Source organism: Entelurus aequoreus, linkage group LG13 (genome assembly GCF_033978785.1).
Source record: "Entelurus aequoreus isolate RoL-2023_Sb linkage group LG13, RoL_Eaeq_v1.1, whole genome shotgun sequence".
NCBI lineage: Eukaryota > Metazoa > Chordata > Actinopteri > Syngnathiformes > Syngnathidae > Entelurus > Entelurus aequoreus.
Window position 1 is genome coordinate 18839538 of NC_084743.1, and position 24322 is coordinate 18863859.

Consider the following 24322-nt stretch of genomic DNA (forward strand, 5'->3'; position numbering starts at 1 on the left):
CTTTAAAAAGCAAGACTCTTTTTTTTTTTTGAAAACAGGTCACATGACTTCAAACTTGACACCTCATTGGCTGGTTCTGAATAAGGATCGATTGCTTAAGTCTTAATTTAGCGGAAGTGAGTCTTGCTTTTTGAAGCAGCGGATTTTTCAGCACTGAATTTTTTAAACACTGTAATTTATACACTATTTTTTTTACACTGATTTATTTTTTACACAAAATTTTTATGCATTGAATTTTTTTACACTGAGTTTTTTTACAACAAATTTTTACACACTGAATTTTTTTACACTCGTGTCTTTACTACGAGAGCTTTTTTTGACACTGAAATTTTTGCGTCTGAATTTTGTGAACTGAGTTTTTTGTACATCAAATTATGCAAACCATTTCTTTGAAAAAACATTCACCGTTTAAAAATTCAGTGAACAAAAACTCAGTGTATAAAAATGATGTGTCCAAAAATAATTTCAGTGTCAAAAAAATTAAGTGTATGAAAATTCAGTATAAAAAAAATGAATAAAAATTCAGTGTAAAAAAAAAATACTGTGTCGAAAAATGTGCTGCTTTAAAAAGCAAGACTCTTTTTTTTTTTTTTTTTTTTTTTTTGAAAACAGGTCACATGACTTCAAATTGACACCTCATTGGCTGGTTCTGAAAAAGGATCGATTGCTTAAGTCTTAATTTACCGGAAGTGAGTCTTGCTTTTTGAAGCAGCGGATTTTTCAGCAATGAATTTTTTTAACACTGCATTTTATACACTATTTTTTTTACACCGATTTATTTTTTACACTAAATTTTTATGCATTGAATTTTTTTACACTGAGTTTTTTTACAACAAATTTTTACACACTGAATTTTTTTACACTTGTGTCTTTACTACGAGAGCTTTTTTTGACACTGAAATTTTTGCGTCTGAATTTTGTGAACTGAATTTTTTGTACATCGAATTATGCAAAACATTTCTTTGAAAAACCATTCACTGTTTAAAAATTCAGTGAACAAAAACTCAGTGTATAAAAATTATGTGTCCAAAAATAATTTCAGTGTCAAAAAAATTAAGTGTATAAAAATTCAGTATAAAAAAAATGTGAATAAAAATTCAGTGTAAAAAAAATACAGTGTCGAAAAATGTGCTGCTTTAAAAAGCAAGACTTTTTTTTTTTTTTTTTGAAAACAGGTCACATGACTTCAAACTTGACACCTCATTGGCTGGTTCTGAAAAAGGATCGATTGCACTGAATTTTTTTAACACTGCATTTTATACACTATTTTTTTACACTGATTTTTTTTTTACACTAAATTTTGCAACTAATTTTTATACACTGCATTTTTTTTACACTTGTGTCTTTACTACGAGAGCTTTTTTTGACACTGAAATTTTTGCGTCTGAATTTTGTGAATTGAATTTTTTTTACATCAAATTTTGTTGAACATTTATTTCGAAAAACATTCACTGTTTTAAAATTCAGTGCACAAAAAGTAATTGTATAAAAATTCAGTGTCAAAAAAATGTAGTGTATAAAAAATTAGTGTAAAAAATGTTTTTGTGTCAAAAAAAAATGTGTGTATAAAAATTCAGTGTAAAAAAATTCAGTGTCGAAAATTTGCTGCTTCAAAAAGCAAGACTCTTATTTTTGAAAAAAAACAAAACAGGTCACGTGACTTCAAACTTGACACCTTATTGGCTGGTTCTGAAAAAAGATCAATTGCTTAAGTCTTAATTTTTGGAAGCAGCACATTTTTCAGCACTGAATTTTTTCAACACTGCATTTTCATATACAATTTTTTTTGCACTCAACTTTATACTCTGATTTTTTTTGTTTTTTTACACAAAATTTTTATACACTGATTTTTTAACGACATTTTTTATGCACTGAATTTTTTTACAACAATTTTTTTTACACTAATTTTTTTTTACACTTGTGTCTTTACTACGAGAGCATTTTTTGACACTGAATTTATGTAATATAACTTTTTAAAATTTTTTAATTATGCTGAACATTTCTTTGGAAAAACATTCATTGTTTTAAAATTCAGTGTCAAAAAAAATTTCAGTGTCCAAAAAAAATTGTGTAGAAAAATTCAATGTAAACAAAAAAAATTGTGTATAAAAATTCAGTCTAAAAAAAAAATTGTGTTTAAAAATTCAGTGTAAAAAAATTGTGTCGAAAAATTTGCTGCTTCAAAATGCAAGACACTTTTTTTTTTTTTTTTAAACCGGTCACGTGACTTCAAACTTGACACCTCATTGGCTGGTGATGAAAAAGGATCCATTGCTTAAGTATTAATTTACCGGAAGTGAGTCTTGCTTTTTGAAGCAGCACATTTTTTAGCACTGAATTTTTTTTAACACTGCATTTTAATTTATTATTTTTTTACACTCAATTTTATACACTGATTTTTTTACAACAATTTTTTATACACTGAATTTTTTTACACTGATTTTTTTTACACTAATTATTTTACACTTGTGTTTTTACTACAAGAGCATTTTTTGACACTGAATTTGTGTAACTTATTTTTTTCAAATTTTTAAAATATGCTGAAAATTTCTTTGGAAAAACATTCACTGTTTTAAAATTCAGTGTCAAAAAAATGTCAGTGTCAAAAAAAAAAGTGTGTAAAAATTCAGTGTAACAAAAATGTAAGTGTAAAAAAAAAAAAAGTGTATAAAAATTCAGTGTAAAAAAACATAGTGTCGAAAAATGTGCTGCTTCAAAAAGCAAGACTCGTTTTTGCAAAAAAACAGGTCACATGACTTCAAACTTGACCTCATTGGCTGTTAATGACAAAAGATCGATTGCTTAAGGCCTAATTTATCGGAAGTGAGTCTTGCTTTTTGAAGCAGCAAATTTTTCAACAGTGAATTTTTTAGCACTGATTTTTCATACACTGTTTTTTTTACACTCAATCTTATACCCTGATTATTTTTTTACACTAAATTTGTATACACTATTTTTTTTTTACACTCAATCATATACCCTCATTATTTTTCATACACTGAATTTTGATGCACTAATTTTTTTTACACTGAATTTTTTTTACTACAAATTTTTATACACTGAATTTTGATGCAGTAATTTTTTTTACACTGAATTTTTTTTACTACAAATTTTTATACACTGAATTTTGATGCACTAATTTTTTCCCACTGAATGTTTTTTTACAACAAATTTTTATACACTGAATTTTTTTACACAGTATTTTTATACACTGAATTTATTTACACCAAATTTTCATACACCAAATTTCGAGTCTTGCTTTTTGAAGCAGCAAATATTTTTTTTACACTGAATTTTTATACGCTGTTTTTATTACACTCAATCATATATTTATTACACTCAATCATATACACTGATATTTTTTTACACTAAATTTTTATACACTGTTTTTTTTTACACTCAATCTTATACCATGATTATTTTTCATACACTGAATTTTGATGCACTAATTTTTTATACTGATTTTTTTTTCCAACAAATTTTTATACACTGAATTTTTTTTTACACAGTATTTTTGTACACTGAATTTATTTACGTCGAATTCTCATACACCAAATTTCGAGTCTTGCTTTTTGAAGCAGCAAATATTTTTTTACACTAAATTTTTATACACAATTTTTTTTATTTTACACTGAATTTTTATACACCAATTTTTTTTTGACACTGAATTTTTATACTTTGAATTTTAAAACCCTGCAGTTTTTCCAATGAAATTGTCATCATAATTTGATGTAAAAAAAACAGTTAAAAAATTTAAACACAAACAATTCCGTTAAAGACACAAATGAACCTCTCTTTGATACCGACGCTGATTTGAGTTCCACCAGTACCACGTTCGATTCTTTTTCTCAGCGTATCGTCATGGTAACCGATTGTTATCACTTCCTGTGGGCGGGGTTTCACACAGCTGCAGTCATGGCATTCTTCTGTCTGGGGTTGGTTTGGTGTCTCCCGCCCTCGCCGTTGTAGCCGTACTGGTCAGGACCGGCGTCCACAAGGTGCCTGTGGGGAATCATTTCACGTTGTTATTTCAGAAAATGTTGCTACTATTTCTGTTTTATGACGCTTTTTGGCCAGCGTGCTAACTGTTAGCATTTAATTTTGGCTTTGGATCTTGAGCATTCACACAAAATTTCTACAAAAATTGCACACCCCAGCTTTATATACTATGTATGGTTAGCATTTTAGCATGCTAGTTTTTTAAAAAATATATATTTTAGCAGGTATACTCACCAGTGTCATATTTTTGGGTATTTCACTATTGCCAGTAGTAAGCTTGTAATTATTAGCTTGTTAGCGTAGATACTGTTAGCATGTTAGCTTATCATTTATTTATTTTTTAGCTAATTTTGCTACTATTTCTGTTTTATGACGCTATTTGGCCAGCGTGCTAACTGTTAGCATTTCAGTTTGGCTTTGGATCTTGAGCATTCACACAAAATTTCTACCAAAATTGCACACCCCAGATTTATATACTTTGGTATGGTTAGCATTTTAGCATGCTATTTTTTTTAATAGACATTTTAGCAGGTGTACTCATCAGTGTCATATTTTTGTGTATTTCACTATTTCCAATAGTAAGCTTGTAATTATCATCTTGTTAGCATAGGTACTGTTAGTATGCTAGCCTTTATTGGCTAATTTTGCCAATATTTCTGTTACTTGTTGCTATCTGGCCAGCATGCTAACTGTTAGCATTTAAATTTTGCTTTGGATCTTGAGCATTCACACAAAATTTCTACCGAAATTGCACACCCCAGAGTAATATACTTTGGTACGGTTAGTATTTTAGCATGCTAACATTAGCGTGCTAGCTGTTTTTTTTTTTTTAAGCTAATTTTGCTACTATTTCTGTTTACTGACGTTTTTTGGCCAGCGTGCTAACTGTTAGCATTTCAGTTTGGCCTCGGATCTTGAGCATTCACGCAAAATTTCTACAGAAATTGCACACCCCAGGGTAATATACTTTTGTACGGTTAGCATTTTAGCATGCTAATCTTAGCATTCTATTTTTTTTAAGATATTTTAACATGTATACTCATCCGTGTCATATTTTTTTGGGGTATTTCACTATTGCCAATAGTAAGCCTGCAATTATTGGCGTAGGTACTGTTAGCATGTTAGCTTTTATTAGCTAATTTTGCCAATATTTCCGGCTATCCGGCCAGCACGCTAACTGTTAGCATTTCAGTTTGGCTTTGGATCCTCAGCATTCCCACGAAATGTATACCGAAATGTCATCTTCTTTAAAAAAAAATCTATATACCGTATTTTCCGCACTATAAGGCGCACCGGATTATAAGGCGCCCCTTCAATGAATGGCCTATTTTAAAACTGTGTTCATATATAAGGCGCACCGCATTATAAGGCGCATAGAATAGACGCTACATTAGAGGCTGGGGTTCCGTTATGCATCCCGTAGTTGCGAGACCTGTTGTGGCGCAATATTGGTCCATATATAAGGCGCACCGGATTATAAGGCGCACCTTCAATGAATAGCCTATTTTAAAACTTTGTTCATATATAAGGCGCACCGCATTATAAGGCGCATAGAATAGACGCTACAGTAGAGGCTGGGGTTACGTTATGCATCCCGTAGTTGCAAGACCTGTTGTGGCGCAATATTGGTCCATATATATAAGGCGCACCGGATTATAAGGCGCACCTTCAATGAATAGCCTATTTTAAAACGTTGTTCATATATAAGGCGCACCGCATTATAAGGCGCATAGAATATACACTACAGTAGAGGCTGGGGTTACGTTATGCATCCCATAGTTGCGAGACCTGTTGTGGCTCAATATTGGTCCATATATAAGGCGCACCAGATTATAAGGCGCACCTTCAATGAATGGCCTGTTTTAAAACTTTGTTCATATATAAGGCGCACCGCATTATAAGGCGCATAGAATAGACACTACAGTAGAGGCTGGGGTTACGTTATGCATCCCGTAGTTGCGAGACCTGTTGTGGCGCAATATTGGTCCATATATAAGGCGCACCAGATTATAAGGCGCACCTTCAATGAATGGCCTGTTTTAAAACTTTGTTCATATATAAGGCGCACCGCATTATAAGGCGCATAGAATAGACACTACAGTAGAGGCTGGGGTTACGTTATGCATCCCGTAGTTGCGAGACCTGTTGTGGCGCAATATTGGTCCATATATAAGGCGCACCAGATTATAAGGCGCACCTTCAATGAATGGCCTGTTTTAAAACTTTGTTCATATATAAGGCGCACCGCATTATAAGGCGCATAGAATAGACGCTACAGTAGAGGCTGGGGTTACGTTATGCATCCCGTAGTTGCGAGACCTGTTGTGGCGCAATATTGGTCCATATATAAGGCGCACCAGATTATAAGGCGCACCTTCAATGAATGGCCTGTTTTAAAACTTTGTTCATATATAAGGCGCACCGCATTATAAGGCGCATAGAATAGACACTACAGTAGAGGCTGGGGTTACGTTATGCATCCCGTAGTTGCGAGACCTGTTGTGGCGCAATATTGGTCCATATATAAGGCGCACCGGATTATAAGGCGCACTGTCAGCTTTTGAGAAAATTGGAGGTTTTTAGGTGTGCCTTATAGTGCGTAAAATACGGTATTGTACTGGTTTTGAAGGTGAAAATTACCAAAATGGCCCCTGTATCCTTTGAATTGTCAGTCTGTGGGCCCTCCTGTTCTAGAAAACCGAGTTTCAAATCTTTCATCGGTCCTGGCGGCTAAACGTACCTGTAGGCTCCGCCCCCAGCAGCGCTGCGGGTCATGGTGTCGTACCGTAGTCCCCGGAGCGGAGGGGTAGGTGACGGGGGCACATCCTGCCTCAAGGGTCCTCTCTGCTGGGAGCTAAAGGGGCACAAGACAAGAACTCCAAGGACGGTGCGGACATGTTTTTGAGAAACGCCAGTTGGCGGTGCGACGGATTGGGAACAGCTGAGTCGAGGGGGGGTGTTGCGTTCAATTACCTCGGGTGGGAGTAAAAACCGGAGTCAACTCCCCGAGGGTCCCCTGGCCGTGAATGCGGCTGGCCGGGGGGGTAGCTGGGGAAGGACGGAGGGGACTGAGAGTTGGGGTTAGGGTAGGACGGGGCCTGCTGGTAACCATGTGGGGACCCCAGATAATGACCTGACCAGGGATGCATGGTGTACTCAGCTGGATCCAATGGACCTCGTCTGGAGAGAGGGAGGTGACGAATGATAGATTAGGACAACAGCAACTTATCATCGAACAAGTGGTGTGCTAACTAAAACGTCTTCCAAACGACATGGGGACTTTTTCAACGAGGGTTGTGCAATTTTGCACCGAAATTCTCAGAGTTGATTGGATGTGACGGACAGATGATGACATCACACGGGCCCTCTGGGGCACCGAGAAGCCAGGGTCGGAAGGAATGAGGGTGTGTACTTTTGCTTTTTAAAAAAAAAATTTTTATTGGCTCGTTCCAGCCGTTTTTCTGAGACATTATTATATCAGACATATATTCTAAATAATATAAATACAGTCTATTATACAGCATTATTCACATGTGAATAACATAAATACAGTCTATTATACAGCATTATTCACATGTGAATAATATAAATACAGTCTATTATACAACATTATTCACATGTGAATAATATAAATACAGTCTATTATACAGCATTATTCACATGTGAATAACATAAATACAGTCTATTATACAGCATTATTCACATGTGAATAATATAAATACAGTCTATTATACAGCATTATTCACATGTGAATAATATAAATACAGTCTATTATACAGCATTATTCACATGCGAGTAATATAAATACAATCTATTATACAGCATTATTCACATGTGAGTAATATAAATACAGTCTATTATACAGCATTATTCACATGTGAATAATATAAATACAGTCTATTATACAGCATTATTCACATGTGAATAATATAAATACAGTCTATTATACAGCATTATTCACATGTGAGTAATATAAATACAGTCTATTATACAGCATTATTCACATGTGAATAATATACATACAGTCTATCATACAGCATTATTCACATGTGAATAATATAAATACAGTCTATTATACAGCATTATTCACATGTGAGTAATATAAATACAGTCTATTATACAGCATTATTCACATGTGAGTAATATAAATACAGTCTATTATACAGTATTATTCACATGTGAATAATATAAATACAGTCTATTATACAGCATTATTCACATGCGGATAATATAAATACAGTCTATTATACAGCATTATTCATATGTGAATAATATAAATACAGTCTATTATACAGCATTATTCACATGTGAGTAATATAAATACAGTCTATTATACAGCATTAGTCACATGTGAATAATATAAATACAGTCTATTATACAGCATTATTCACATGTGAATAACATAAATACAGTCTATTATACAGCATTATTCACATGTGAATAACATAAATACAGTCTATTATACAACATTATTCACATGTGAATAACATAAATGCAGTCTATTATACAGCATTATTCACATGTGAATAATATAAATACAGTCTATTATACAGCATTATTCACATGTGAATAACATAAATACAGTCTATTATACAGCATTATTCACATGTGAGTAATATAAATACAGTCTACTATACAGCATTATTCACATGTGAGTAATATAAATACAGTCTATTATACAGCATTATTCACATGTGAATAATATAAATACAGTCTATTATACAGCATTATTCACATGTGAGTAATATAAATACAGTCTATTATACAGTATTATTCACATGTGAATAATATAAATACAGTCTATTATACAGCATTATTCACATGCGGATAATATAAATACAGTCTATTATACAGCATTATTCATATGTGAATAATATAAATACAGTCTATTATACAGCATTATTCACATGTGAGTAATATAAATACCGTCTATTATACAGCATTAGTCACATGTGAATAATATAAATACAGTCTATTATACAGCATTATTCACATGTGAATAACATAAATACAGTCTATTATACAGCATTATTCACATGTGAATAACATAAATACAGTCTATTATACAACATTATTCACATGTGAATAACATAAATACAGTCTATTATACAGCATTATTCACATGTGAATAATATAAATACAGTCTATTATACAGCATTATTCACATGTGAATAACATAAATACAGTCTATTATACAGCATTATTCACATGTGAGTAATATAAATACAGTCTACTATACAGCATTATTCACATGTGAGTAATATAAATACAGTCTATTATACAGCATTATTCACATGTGAATAATATAAATACAGTCTATTATACAGCATTATTCACATGTGAATAATATAAATACAGTCTATTATACAGCATTATTCACATGCGAGTAATATAAATACAGTCTATTATACAGCATTATTCACATGTGAGTAATATAAATACAGTCTATTATACAGCATTATTCACATGTGAATAATATAAATACAGTCTATTATACAGCATTATTCACATGTGAATAATGCTGTATAATAATAATGCTGTATAATAGACTGTATTTATATTACTCACATGTGAATAATATAAATACAGTCTATTATACAGCATTATTCACATGTGAATAATATAAATACAGTCTATTATACAGCATTATTCACATGTGAATAACATAAATACAGTCTATTATACAACATTAGTCACATGTGAATAATATAAATACAGTCTATTATACAGCATTATTCACATGTGAATAATATAAATACAGTCCATCATACAGCATTATTCACATGTGAATAATATAAATACAGTCTATTATACAACATTATTCACATGTGAATAATATAAATACAGTCTATTATACAGCATTATTCACATGTGAATAATATAAATACAGTCTACTATACAGCATTATTCACATGTGAATAATATAAATACAGTCTATTATACAGCATTATTCACATGTGAATAACATAAATACAGTCTATTATACAGCATTATTCACATGTGAGTAATATAAATACAGTCTATTATACAGCATTATTCACATGTGAATAATATAAATACAGTCTACTATACAGCATTATTCACATGTGAGTAATATAAATACAGTCTATTATACAGCATTATTCACATGTGAATAATATAAATACAGTCTATTATACAGCATTATTCACATGTGAGTAATATAAATACAGTCTATTATACAGCATTATTCACATGTGAATAATATAAATACAGTCTACTATACAGCATTATTCACATGTGAATAATATAAATACAGTCTATTATACAGCATTAGTCACATGTGAATAATATAAATACAGTCTATTATACAGCATTATTCACATGTGAATAACATAAATACAGTCTATTATACAGCATTATTCACATGTGAATAATATAAATACAGTCTATTATACAGCATTATTCACATGTGAATAATATAAATACAGTCTATTATACAGCATTATTCACATGTGAATAACATAAACACAGTCTATTATACAGCATTATTCACATGTGAATAATATAAATACAGTCTATTATACAGCATTAGTCACATGTGAATAATATAAATACAGTCTATTATACAGCATTAGTCACATGTGAATAACATAAATACAGTCTCTTATACATCGATCGCAATGTTTTATTCCGATTACCGTAAATTCCGGAATACGAGCCGCTGCTTTTGTCCTACGCTTTAAATCCTGTGGGTTATTTATTTATTTGCTGAGGCCCATAATGCAAATAGTTTGAAAACAACAAACAGCAAAAATGTTTGTTATTGTTTGTGCTACGGCGCCATCTTTTGGACGAGTTCAAAAGTTTTTCGTAAGTTTTTCAAAAAATTTACGAAGCCCTCAGATAAATCTGGCTGAGCAGAGGTCTGTGTGTGTGTGTGTGTGTGATTTTTCATTCATCGCTCCAAGCAACGTTTGTAAGTTTTACAATATAACTAAAACAAGTCTTACTAAACTGTCCCATGCGTGATGTCTGTAGGAGTGTTTTCATGCATATTGTTAGCATTAGCTAATATGCTAACACGTTTATGAGCCTCTGTGTTAGTATTATTAACTTACAATGGTATTCTTTATGTATTGTTTAAATTTTACAAATTTCTCAGTAAATTCACCAAAACGTGACCGTGGAGTTACTGAGTCAGTTTAGGTGATTGGAGAGTTAGCTTCCGCAGCTAGTGGGTCCATGACGATGACTTCTGTTTTGTTTGATCGGCCGTTTTACTGCCTTGTTACAGACACTGTTTGGAAACAGTTAAGGTATGTAAATAAACATTTACAAAATCCTTTTGTGTAAATAACTCATTTCACATCGTATATTTCTGTGGCTTCTTAGACATATTTTAAGCATCGTAAATTTCGGACAATAAACCGCAGTTTTTTTTCCTACACTTTGAACGGTGCGGCTTTATTTATGGATTTTTCTTCGCTGACGGCCACAATGCAAATTGTTTTCAATAAACACTGACAAGGTGTGCTATTTTTTGTGCTACGGCGCCATCTTTTGGACGAGTTCGCTCACTGCAGGTGCTGCCATGCCCTTCTTTTTAGAGCTTTCAACCGGAAGTGCCGTCCATAGCGATCCTACTCTAAGATTTTTCATTCATCACTCCGAGCAACGTTTGTAAGTTTTACAATATAACTAAAACTATCCATAGTTACTAAACCGTCCCATGTCTGATGTCTGTAGGAGTGTTTTCGTGCATATTTGTACGTGCTGACGTAATGCAATCAAGCTAGCGTTGTTAGCATTAGCTAATATGCTAACACGTTTACGAGCGTATGTGTTAGTATTATTAACTTACAATGGTATTTTTTTTTGTATTGTTTAAATATGACAAGTTCCTCAGTAAATTCACCAAAACGTGACCGTGGAGTTATTGAGTCTGTTTAGCTGATTGGAGAGCTAGCTTCCGCAGCTAGAGGGTCCGTGACAATGACTTCTGTTTTGTTTGATCGGCCGTTTTACTGCCTTGTTACAGACCCCGTTTGGAAACAGTTAAGGTATGTAAATAAACATTTACCAAATCTTTCTGTGTAAATAACTTATTTCACAATGTATGCACAGTAACTGCAGCTTATTAGACATACTTTAAGCATTGTAAATTTCGGATTTTTATGGATTTTTCTTCGTTGACGGCCATAATGCAAATTGTTTTCAATAAACACTGACAAGGTGTGTTATTGTTTGTGCTGCGATGCCATCCTTTGGACGACTTCGCTCACAGCAGGTGCTGCGGGGTGAACGTCTACAGTATTTCCTTCCGTTTAAAGCTTTGAACCCGAAGTACAAGTGCCGTCCTGTCTTCTAATCGTCTATAGATTTTCTATTCATATGGATTCTTTGTCACTCTAAGCAACGTTTGTAAGTTTTACAATATAACTAAAACTATTCTTACGTACTAAACCGTCCCATGTGTGATGTCTGTAGGAGTGTTTTCATGCATATTTGTACATGCTATCATATAGTAATAAAGCTAGCGTTGTTAGCATAAGCTCACACAACCCATTTTTATTCACTGGCTTTTAACCCAGCATGAGACTTTAAACTGTTTTTAACTTTTTTGACTGTTTTTAGCTGCTTTTTATCTAACAAATTGTTCTTAGGGTAATTTGTATTTGCTTTTTCAATGTGTATTTTACTTCTGTTTTAAATGTTATTTTTTAGTCTGTCCGTTGCCTCTATATCTTTGTAGTGTACAGCCCTTTGTTCTTCAACTGTGGTTGTTTTCAAAGGGCTTTATAAATAAAGTTGGTATGGTATGGTAATATGTTACCACGTGTACAAGAGTTTGTGTTAGTATTATTAACTTACAATGGCATTCTTTTTGTATTGTTTCAAATTCACCAAAATGTCACCATGGAATTATTGAGTCTGTTTAGCTGATTGGAGAGCTAGCTTCTGCAGCTAGTGGGTCCATGACGGTGACTTCTGTTTTGTATGATCAACCGTTTTACTGCCTTGGAAACAGTTAAGGTATGTAAATAAACATTTATAAAATCTTTCTGTGTAAATAACTTATTTCACAACGTATATATCTGTGGCTAATATATAGAAAACCTTTTTTTCCCAGGATTTTATGGGTGCGGCTTATATCCCGGTGTGCTCCATAGTCCGGAAAATACCGTAAGTACAAGTTTAAATTTTTTTGCCTCCTTTCAGGTTATTGTTTTGCTCTATTTTTGGCCATAACTTCAATTGTGTTACTCCAAATGGAATTGTTGTTTAATATTTTTGTTTCAAATGATTTCATATATCACTGAAAAACTGGGAAATCATTTTAGCCCACTCATAGGGATAGGAATTTCTCCCACTCCCACACATGGGAGCACACACTCACGCACACACAGTTGTTGTAATCCGGCCCGGTCCTGTTAATAGATGTTGATGTCCTAGGCCCAGCGGGGAGCAAGTACACGGACAAGTCCCCCGCATAGCTCACATTATGAGGTATTACATTTTATTTCACCGCCACCTCATCAGTCTCCTTGGTTTTTTTGTTGTTGTTTTTTTTACCTCCTCTCTCGCTCTTTTTGCCTCAACTTTGGGAAGTTGTGTTCCTTTGGTCAATTGCAAATTTCCATATATTTCCAACCAGAGGTGGGTAGAGTAGCCATAAATTGTACTCAAGTAAGAGTACTGTTACTTTGGAGATTTATTACTCAAGTAAAAGTAAGGAGTAGTCATCCAAATATTTACTTGAGTAAAAGTAAAAATTCTGTTGTGAAAATAACTACTCACGTACTGAGTAACTGATGAGTAACCTGTTCGTTTAATGATGACGGCAACAAATAATGCACAAAAACATAAAAATAGCAATGAGCAAATTCAGAGCCAGGAATATCTCTTAAGCAACTAAAACAATAATATATATTAAATAATAATACATTAACATGAAAAAAATGAAGGCAAATTGAGCCACAAAAACTTAACAGCACCGTAGGCTCAATAGGCAGAGATTACAAAGGAAAATAACAAGTTAGCCTTTAATTAAAAGTACAATTTATCCCAAAAGTTACTCAAGTAGATGTAAACGGAGTAAATGTAGCGCGTTACTACCCACCTCTGTTTCCAACACAAGTTTTTCTTGATGTCATAGTAGTCAATAAAAAGTGCCAATATTGTTTCACACTGATTTTAGTGGGACTTAAAGACCGCTAACCAATCGTAGATTTGATACGTTCATGCAAATGTGTTAATAATGTTGCAAAAAAAAAAGTGCTGGTGACAATCTGCCAGTTGTCTCTTTTTAAAGGTTTAGGTCAGCGGTATACAAAGTGCGACTATTTGCGGGAAACATAAAAAAGTGGAATAAAAGAGCAAACAGGTCAAATGTAACGAGAAAAAGTTGCAATGTTGACTCGAATAACACAAAGCTGGCAGGCAAACATTTTTATTTTTTTATTTTTTTTTTAAACTGTCATTGCTCCAAAAAAAATAATTATTGTATTTGAAATCCACTTAAAATCATTTTTTCCCCCTCAAAATTCGACAGTGCGCCTAATGTACGGAATAATTCTGGTTTTGCTTACCGACCTCGAAGCAATTTTATTTGGTACATGGTGTAATGATAAGTGTGAGCAGTAGATGGCAGTCACACATAAGAGGTATGTGTAGACTGCACTATGTTGGCAATATGACCCAAGTAAACAGCACCAACATTTTAAATGTTCCATTGAAAATATAGAACATTAAAAATCTATCAAAATGTTTTAGTACGACTTTGGTAAGCTATGAAGCCGCACCGCTTGATGGATTGTCGGCGCATTAAACATACGAGTATTATTATGGTGTGTGTGTATAAGGTAACATATTATCTTGTGTTTTGTTTCGCAATATTATGCAAAAGCAACTTTTCTTACCTTCGGGTACCTGCTGATCTGTATTTGGGATCTGCATAAATCCTAAAAAATTGTGTGACTTCGCCTTTGCTGACACCGAAGTCTTCTTTTTCTCTATCTTCTTGTTATGGGACATTCATCCTCCGCTGTTGCCATTTCTAATATAAAGTAGTGTAAAGTTCTTACTTATATCTGTCAGTAAACTCGCCATGAAAGCGCTAAAACATACCGGTGTAGTGAGTCTACATTATCCACCCAAGGAACTTTAGTTATTAGAGAGTTCCAGTCGGACGGTTTTTCCATCGGCAGTGCGCCTTATAATCCGGTGCCCCCTATGGTCCGGAAAATACGGAAATCAAAATCAATGTTGTATCTATTCAAGTTTCCAATTACTTCACATCAAATATTACACTACTGCATATTCTGTGTGTTTGCTATATAAAAAAATTGGTTATTTGACAAAAAGGGCATAAGACAAACAATTTTTTTTTTTTTTTAATAATAAAATCTTATCGGCGGATACATCTGAAGTTTATCTAAAGTGTTGAAAAGTAAGAACAAAAAAACAAAAGACTTATTTTCAAAACTTATGAGTGAGCACTTTTGGATCGGAAGAATTTTAGTGGGATTAAAAAAACAACAACAACTTAAAAAAAAACAAAAAAAACCCCTTAATACTCTAAAAATAATAATGAATCAAAATAATCATTATTATGAAATACTGACCTCCAAATACTTCACATCAAATATTTCACTTGGAAATTTTTTTGGGGTGAAAATAATGCATATTGTGGGTTTTTGCCATTCAAGACAGGATTATCTTTGACAAATAAGCGCATACAACATAGAAAACAAACAATTGACACGTACTGTAGACCTGAATTTCATCTACAGTCGTGTTGAATAATAAAAAACAAAAAACAAAATAATATTTGACCATTTTTAATTTTTTAATTTTATGACTGAGACCCTTTTCCTCGGGACCCAACTTGAGGGGAGCCCTAAAATAAAATAAAAAATACAATAAAATATCAAAATGGCCTCGGCATGGTTTGATTTTTTTAAAGTTTGAAAACCCTTAGTTTAGGCAATGTCTGCCTGCAATCAATCAATCAATCAATCAATCAATCAAAGTGTATTTATATAGCTCTTAATCACAAGTGTCGCAAAGGGCTGCACAAGCCACAATGACATTCTCGGTTCAGATCCCACACGTTCTCTTTTTTTAATGCATTCTAACTCGTAAAATATGGCAAGTACGAGGCGGCTAAAAGAATTGAATAAAAAGTAATTTATTGATTCCTGGGGGAAATTCAGCACCACTGTTCGCTCACAATAGACAATAAACACTTAGGTATTTTTTACATGTGAATAATATAAATACAGTCTATTATACAGCATTATTCACATGTGAATAACATAAATACAGTCTATTATACAGCATTATTCACATGTGAATAGTATAAATACAGTCTATTATACAACATTATTCACATGTGAATAACATAAATACAGTCTATTATACAGCATTATTCACATGTGAATAGCATAAATACAGTCTATTATACAGCATTATTCACATGTGAATAGTATAAATACAGTCTATTATACAGCATTATTCACATGTGAATAGTATAAATACAGTCTATTATACAGCATTATTCACATGTGAATAACATAAATACAGTCAATTATACAGCATTATTCACATGTGAATAGTATAAATACAGTCTATTATACAGCATTATTCACATGTGAATAGTATAAATACAGTCTATTATACAGCATTATTCACATGTGAATAATATAAATACAGTCTATTATACAGCATTATTCACATGTGAATAACATAAATACAGTCTATTATACAGTATTATTCACATGTGAATAACATAAATACAGTCTATTATACAGCATTATCATAATCATATGCATAATTACGCAAGCCATCTCATACTATGCCACTAAAAGTAAGCCTGCACCCATTGTTAAAGAATAGGAGTATTATTTGTATACAAATATGAAAAATACGTATCAGAACATAAAGTCAATACTAAAAAAACCAAGGAACTTTTCATAGCCCTAAAGTTTTATTTAAAGATTTTAGCAGGTATACTCATCCGTGTCATATTTTTTGGTATTTCACTATTGCCCAGTAAGCTTGCAATTGTTAGCTTGTTGGCATATGGCAAGTACGAGGTGGCTAACGATGCAAGCCATCTCATACTATGCCACTAAAAGTAAGCCTGCACCCATTTTTTAAGAATATGATTATTATTTGTATAAAAATATGAAGAATGCGTATGTTATGAGTAATGAACAAGAGTTGTTTTGACATACTTCCTAAAAAATCGTAAAGGAAATAAAGCCAATACTAATAAAACCAAGGAACTTTTCATGGCCCTAAAGTTTTATGAGAGTGAGCATATTGGTAATGGAGTGGAAATCCAGTTGGAATCTGCGGGGAATCCATTGTAAATCCAGTGGCAAGTTTGGAATTCTCCCCACAGGAACCTAGTCGGGACTGCACAGCAGCTGGGGATTATGGGGTAATAATGAGAGTGGAAGCCATTACGGGGATGGTATTTACACACACATGCATGCATTCAGGCACATACACACAAACACGCACAACTGCTACACTATATGGGAAGTGCAGACTGGTAACATTCTCCGTCCCAACAATCTGTGAACTGCAGCGGTGTGGAGACCAGACCCATGGTCTTTTGTGAAGACGTTAAAGAAACATAAGGCCCTTTACCCATTTACTCGGGTAAATAAAGATCTTGTGTTTTTTCACCAAAAACTAGATAAGATTTAGTTCTTCAGTAACTATTTTCAGTTCCTGGTCGAGAGGTGGGGCTTTCGAAAGGTCGGGGGCATTCCTAAAACTTTTGTGTTTTAGGTTTCGGCCGCCATTACAGTTTGCAAGACAATTTGTTCACCTAAATGTAATTATTGATTTATTACAGCGAAGGAGAAGGCACTACCGGGACACAAGTCGATGAAGGATCGCCTCACACTGCCAGTGGGTGCTAACGCTAGCCGTGACTGTAAGGTCATGGCAGAGTGTTCAAAAAAAAAAATGCCACAACTATTCACAGACAAAAGGTAAAACTGGCTTTTGTTTTTTTATTGTAGCAACGTGGTTGTTAACATTAAATAGAATTTTAGGTCTGTGCGTGCATTAACAGTTGAGCTTGTTGTTGTTGTTTGGATAAACAAGTAGATTGTTGAGCCTGTATACACATATATATATATATATATATATATATATATATATATATATATATATATATATATATATATATATATATATATATATATATATATATATATATATATATATATATATATATATATATATATATACTGTATATATATATATATACTTTATATATATATTTATATACATACAGATACATACATAAATATATATATACACACATGCATACATATTTATACATATACATATATACCGGTATATATATATATATATATATATATATATATATATATATATATATATTTATATACATACAGATACATACATAAATATATATATACACACATGCATACATATTTATACATATACATATATACCGGTATATATATATATATATATATATATATATATATATATATATATATATATATATATATATATATATACATATATATATATATATATATATATATATATATATATATATATATATATATATATATATATATATATATATATATATATATATATATATATATATATATATATACACACACATATATATATATATATATATATATATATATATATATATATATATATATATATATATATATATATATATATATATATATATATATATATATATATATATATATATATATATACACACACACATGCATACAATTAAATCGATTAAAATCGATTATTAAAATAGTTGCCGATTAATTTAGTCATTGATTCGTTGGATCTATGCTATGCGCATGCGCAGAGTTTTTTTTTTTTTTTTTTTTTTAATACATTTGTTTTAATTTAATTTAAAATTTTTTTTTTTAAATAAACCTTTATTTATGAACTGCAACATGTACAAACAGCTGAGAAACAATAATCAAAATAAGTATGGTGCCAGTATGCTGTTTTTTTCCAATAAAATACTGGATAGGATAGAAATGTAGTTTGTCTCTTTTATCCGATTATTAATCGATTAATCGAAGTAATAATCGACAGATTAATCAATTATCAAATTAATCGTTAGTTGCAGCCCTAATATATATATATATATATATATATATATATATATATATATATATATATATATATATATATATATATATATATATATATATATATATATATATATATATTTACACACACACATATATATATATATATATATATATATATATATATATATATATATATATATATATATATATATATATATATATATATATAGTATAGTCGAGGTTACAGTGGTTTATCTGTTATACAGTGCTCAATACAGGGGTACAGCGAAATATACGTTAGGTCAGGAAAAAACACAGAGGCTATTTCATCCCTACAAGCCTGTATTGCAGGTTTCCCTGCTCTTCAGGGGATTTTTTATTTTAAAAAAATATATATATAATATAATTTTTATTTAAAAAAAAAAAAAAAAATCTTTTAAAATTTAAAAAAATAAATAAATAAATAAATTAATAAAAAAAAAAAAAAAAAAAAAAAAAAAATATATATATATATATATATATATATATATATATATATATATATATATATATATATATATATATATATTTTTTTTTTAATTTTAAAAAATCCCCTGAAGAGCAGGGAAACCTGCAAAACAGGCTTGTAGGGATGAAATAGCCTCTGTGTTTTTTCCTGACCTAACGTATATATATATATATATATATACTGTATATACAGAGATGCTGTGGATCGGCGTATACGACAGCGTGTTCCAGTTCCTGCCAATATCCAACAACTTGGCACAGTCATTGAAGAGGAGTGGACCAACATTCCACAGGCCACAATCAACAACCCGATCAACTCTATGCGAAGAACATGTGTTAAAACTGCGTGACGCAAATGGTGGTCACACCAGATATTGACTGCTTTTCTGACCACCAATAAAGCAAAACTGCACATTTCAGAGTGGCCTTTTATTGTGAGCAGCCTAGGGCACACCTGTGCAATAATCATGCTGTTTAATCAGCATCTGTGGGGTGGGGATGGAGTAACTTGGCAAAGAAGAAATGCTCACTAACACAGATTTAGACAGATTTGTGAGCAACATTCAAGAGGAATAGGTCTTTTGTGTACATAGTAAAAGTTTTAGATCTTTGAGTTCAACTCATGAAAAAAGGGAGCATAAACAAAAGTGTTGCGTTTATATTTTTGTTCAGTATATCAACATACAAAAGTACCAACAAATTGGTACCGTTAAGCACCGGTATCGATAGTACCCATACCTACTTGAGGTTTAAAATTGGGCATATTTACTTCTTGTTAAAAACATGAAATACTTTTATCTGAAGGATGCATTCCAAATATTACGTATGAACGCATCTCTCCCAGAGAAGCTGGGTTAAATACTTAGACATAATTGGTAATACAGCTCTATAAGCCAGGGACTGAGACGGTCTTTTGCAGTAACGTGAGACGTCCTACTTTCTCGGGGATTTTCAGGTCGGTGATGGATTTCGGCGTAAACACAACGTAGTTATACAACCTCAGCACCCGCCTCTCTTTCACTTTCTCTTTTAAACGTGCCGGAGACAGCTGTTGCCCTCCGTGCAAACACATGGATGCTCTCACACATGCACGGAAAAAAAACCCACCAGTCTTGATCTTGTTCAACCAGTTTCAGAAAAGCAGCAACAAAACATTTATATTTTAAAGGGAAACTGCACTGTTTTGGAATGTTGCCAATCATTAACAATCCAAAGAACACATACATTTTTTTTTTTTTTAATGCATTCTAACTCGTAAGATATGGCAAGTAAGAGGTGGCTAATAATGCAGCTAATGGGAGTACACTACCCCGTCCATAAATCCATCTAAAAACATCCAAAAACCGCCAACAATACTCCATTTACATCTCGCGACCTGAATATTAACAAACTATTAGCAATTTTGTTATTAAAAAAACTTACGCAGACAAACTATTTGTCTATTAGTGCTAACTATCTTGCACAGATACAGTATTGACATACTCAGCAGCTGCTGCATCGCCTCTGAGTTGGTGAAAGTTAATTCTAGAAGGTTGTGGACATAAAGTGAAAAGTTGGTCTATTTTGACATCCAAATTATACCGGGAGATGGCGAGAAATACTGGCGAAATATGGTGATCTACTGGTGCAAATAGCTTTGGTGATAGTTTTTATTCACCTGGCTCCTCTGTACTCAGCCATGCATTCATTTGTGCATGTGTGCACTTACGTGATTGGTGATGGGGGATGTAGGTCTCTGTTTTTAAGTCTGTAAGGCACTTTGTGTTGCATGTATTTTATGTGTGAACAGCGCTTTATAAATAAAGTTTGATTGATTGAATAATTGATTGAAAAGACGCTCGTTGGTGGCACCTTTTTTTGTGGATTTTGTGTAATTCTTCATCTTCGCCTCGCTTTAAATAGTAGAGTTTTAACTTGCACTTAGAGATGTAGCGACAAACTGTAGTTACTGACAGTAGTTTTCTAAAGTGTTCCTGAGCCCATGTGGTGATATCCTTTACACACTGATTTTTTTTTTGATGCAGTACCGCCTGAGGGATCGAAGGTCACGGGCATTCAATGTTGGTTTTCGGCCTTGCTGTGATTTCTCAAGATTCTCCGAACCTTTTGATGATATAAAAGACTGTAGATGGTGAAATCCATAAATTCCTTGCAATAGCTGGTTGAGAAAGGTTTTTCTTAAACTGTTCAACAATTTGCTCACACATTTGTTGACAAAGTGGCGACCCTCGCCCCATCCTTGTTTGTGAATGACTGAGCATTTCATGGAATCTACTTTTATACCCAATCATGGCACCCACCCGTTCCCAATTTGCCTGCTCACCTGTGGGATGTTCCAAATAAGTGTTTGATGAGCATTCCTCAACTTTATCAGTATTTATTGCCACCCTTCCCAACTTCTTTGTCATGTGTTGCTGGCATCAAATTATAAAGTTAATGATTATTTGCACACAAAAAAAAAGTTTATCAGTTTGAACATCAAATATGTTGTCTTTGTAGCATATTCAACTGAATATGGGTTGAAAATTATTTGCAAATCATTGTATTCCGTTTATATTTACATCTAACACAATTTCCCAACTCATATGGAAACCGGGTTTGTAGATACACCACCGCTCAAAAGTTTGGGGTCACATTGAAATGTCCTTTTTTTTTGAAGGAAAAGCACTGTACTTTTCAATGAAGATAACTTTAAACTAGTCTTAACTTTAAAGAAATACACTCTATACCAGGGGTCACCAACCTTTTTGAAACCAAGAGCTACTTCTTGGGTAGTGATTAATGCGAAGGGCTACCAGTTTGTTACACACTTAAATAAATTGCCAGAAATAGCCAATTTGCTCAATTTACCTTTAACTCTATGTTATTATTAATAATTAATGATATTTACACTTAATTGAACGGTTTAAAAGAGGGGAAAAAACAAAAAAATGGCAATTAAATTTTGAAACATAGTTTATCTTCATTTCGACTCTTTAAAATTCAACCGAAAAAAAGAAGAGAAAAACTAGCTAATTCGAATCTTTTTGAAAAAATTAAAAACAGAATTTATGGAACATCATTAGTAATTTTTCCTGATTAAGATTACTTTTAGAATTTTGATGACATGTTTTAAATAGGTCAAAATCCAATCTACACTTTGTTAGAATATATAACAAATTGGACCAAGCTATATTTCTAACAAAGACAAATCATTATTTCTTCTAGATTTTCCAGAACAAAAATTTTAAAAGAAATTCAAAAGACTTTGAAATAAGATTTAAATTTGATTCTACAGATTTTCTAGATTTGCCAGAATATTTTTTTTGAATTTTAATCATAACAAGTTTAAAGAAATATTTCACAAATATTCTTCGTCGAAAAAACAGAAGCTAAAATGAAGAATTAAATTAAAATGTATTTATTATTCTTTACAATAAAAAAAATTAATTTACTTGAACATTGATTTAAATTGTCAGGAAAGAAGAGGAAGGAATTTAATAGGTAAAAAGGTATATGTGTTTAAAAATCCTAAAATCATTTTTAAGGTTGTATTTTTTCTCTAAAATTGTCTTTCTGAAAGTTATAAGAAGCAAAGTTAAAAAAAATTAATGAATTTATTTAAACAAGTGAAGACCAAGTCTTTTGGAGAGTCTTTATTCTATTTGAGTTTTGTCTCTCTTAGAATTGAAAATGTCGGGCAAAGCGAGACCAGCTTGCTAGTAAATAAATACAATTTAAAAAAATAGAGGCAGCTCACTGGTAAGTGCTGCTATTTGAGCTATTTTTAGAACAGGCCAGCGGGCTACTCATCTGGTCCTTACGGGCTACCTGGTGCCCGCGGGCACCGCGTTGGTGACCCCTGCTCTATACATTGCTAATGTGGTAAATGACTATTCTAGCTGCAAATGTCTGGTTTTTGGTGCAATATCTACATAGGTGTATAGAGGCCCATTTCCAGCAACTATCACTCCAGTGTTCTAATGGTACAATGTGTTTGCTCATTGGCTCAGAAGGCTAATTGATGATTAGAAAACCCTTGTGCAATCATGTTCACACATCTGAAAACAGTCGAGCTCGTTACCGAAGCTACAAAACTGACCTTCCTTTGAGCAGGTTGAGTTTCTGGAGCATCACATTTGTGGGGTCAATTAAACGCTCACAATGGCCAGAAAAAGAGAACTTTCATCTGAAACTCGACAGTCTATTCTTGTTCTTAGAAATGAAGGCTATTCCACAAAATTGTTTGGGTGACCCCAAACTTTTGAACGGTAGTGTACACGTACAATTCCCAAAGAACTGCAGTTCTTTAAAAGCTATTAAAACAATGCCTGAAAAGGTGAAGATGAGAGGAAAAACAGGGCGCTGAAGATAAAAAAAAGTATAAGATATGAGCAAGGATAATGGGAGTAAACATTGCAGGCTTCTGTTTCCCTGCCGCTATTTCTTCTGAATATAGTCCTGTGACACGTCGCCACCGCAGTTCAACTTCCTAATGTGACACTTTAGTGCCAGCTTTTAATCACCCAGGCAGCACAGTCCAAACAACGTGGCGATAAAATCTACTTTCTTTTTATCTATTGCTTATCACCGCTATATTTAGTATAGCATAAATCCCTTTACGCGGGTGTGCTGTGACGGCGGGTGGAAATGGGTACGCGCGAAAGAATACATTTGGTCGTGCAATAACATTTTTTCCGGATGCACTCTGCGCACAAACGCCGAGGGAAGAGAAGCCGCTTGCA

The 24322-nt window shown here is 32.6% G+C and overlaps 1 protein-coding gene across 2 annotated transcripts in view; it reads right to left on the reverse strand.

Annotated features, from left to right (window-relative positions):
- Window positions 1-2590: 2590 nt before the first annotated feature.
- pard3bb (par-3 family cell polarity regulator beta b) overlaps window positions 2591-24322 on the reverse strand; it is a 422709-nt gene continuing 400977 nt past the window's right edge. For both annotated transcript variants that reach the window (XM_062067536.1, XM_062067535.1), the window contains exons 25-27: window positions 6973-7179; window positions 6740-6853; window positions 2591-4002 (exon numbers count right to left, since the gene is read on the reverse strand). In XM_062067536.1, the coding sequence (XP_061923520.1) occupies window positions 3900-4002; window positions 6740-6853; window positions 6973-7179 (424 nt within the window). In that variant the 3' untranslated portion in view covers window positions 2591-3899. The remainder of the gene's footprint in view (window positions 4003-6739; window positions 6854-6972; window positions 7180-24322) is intronic.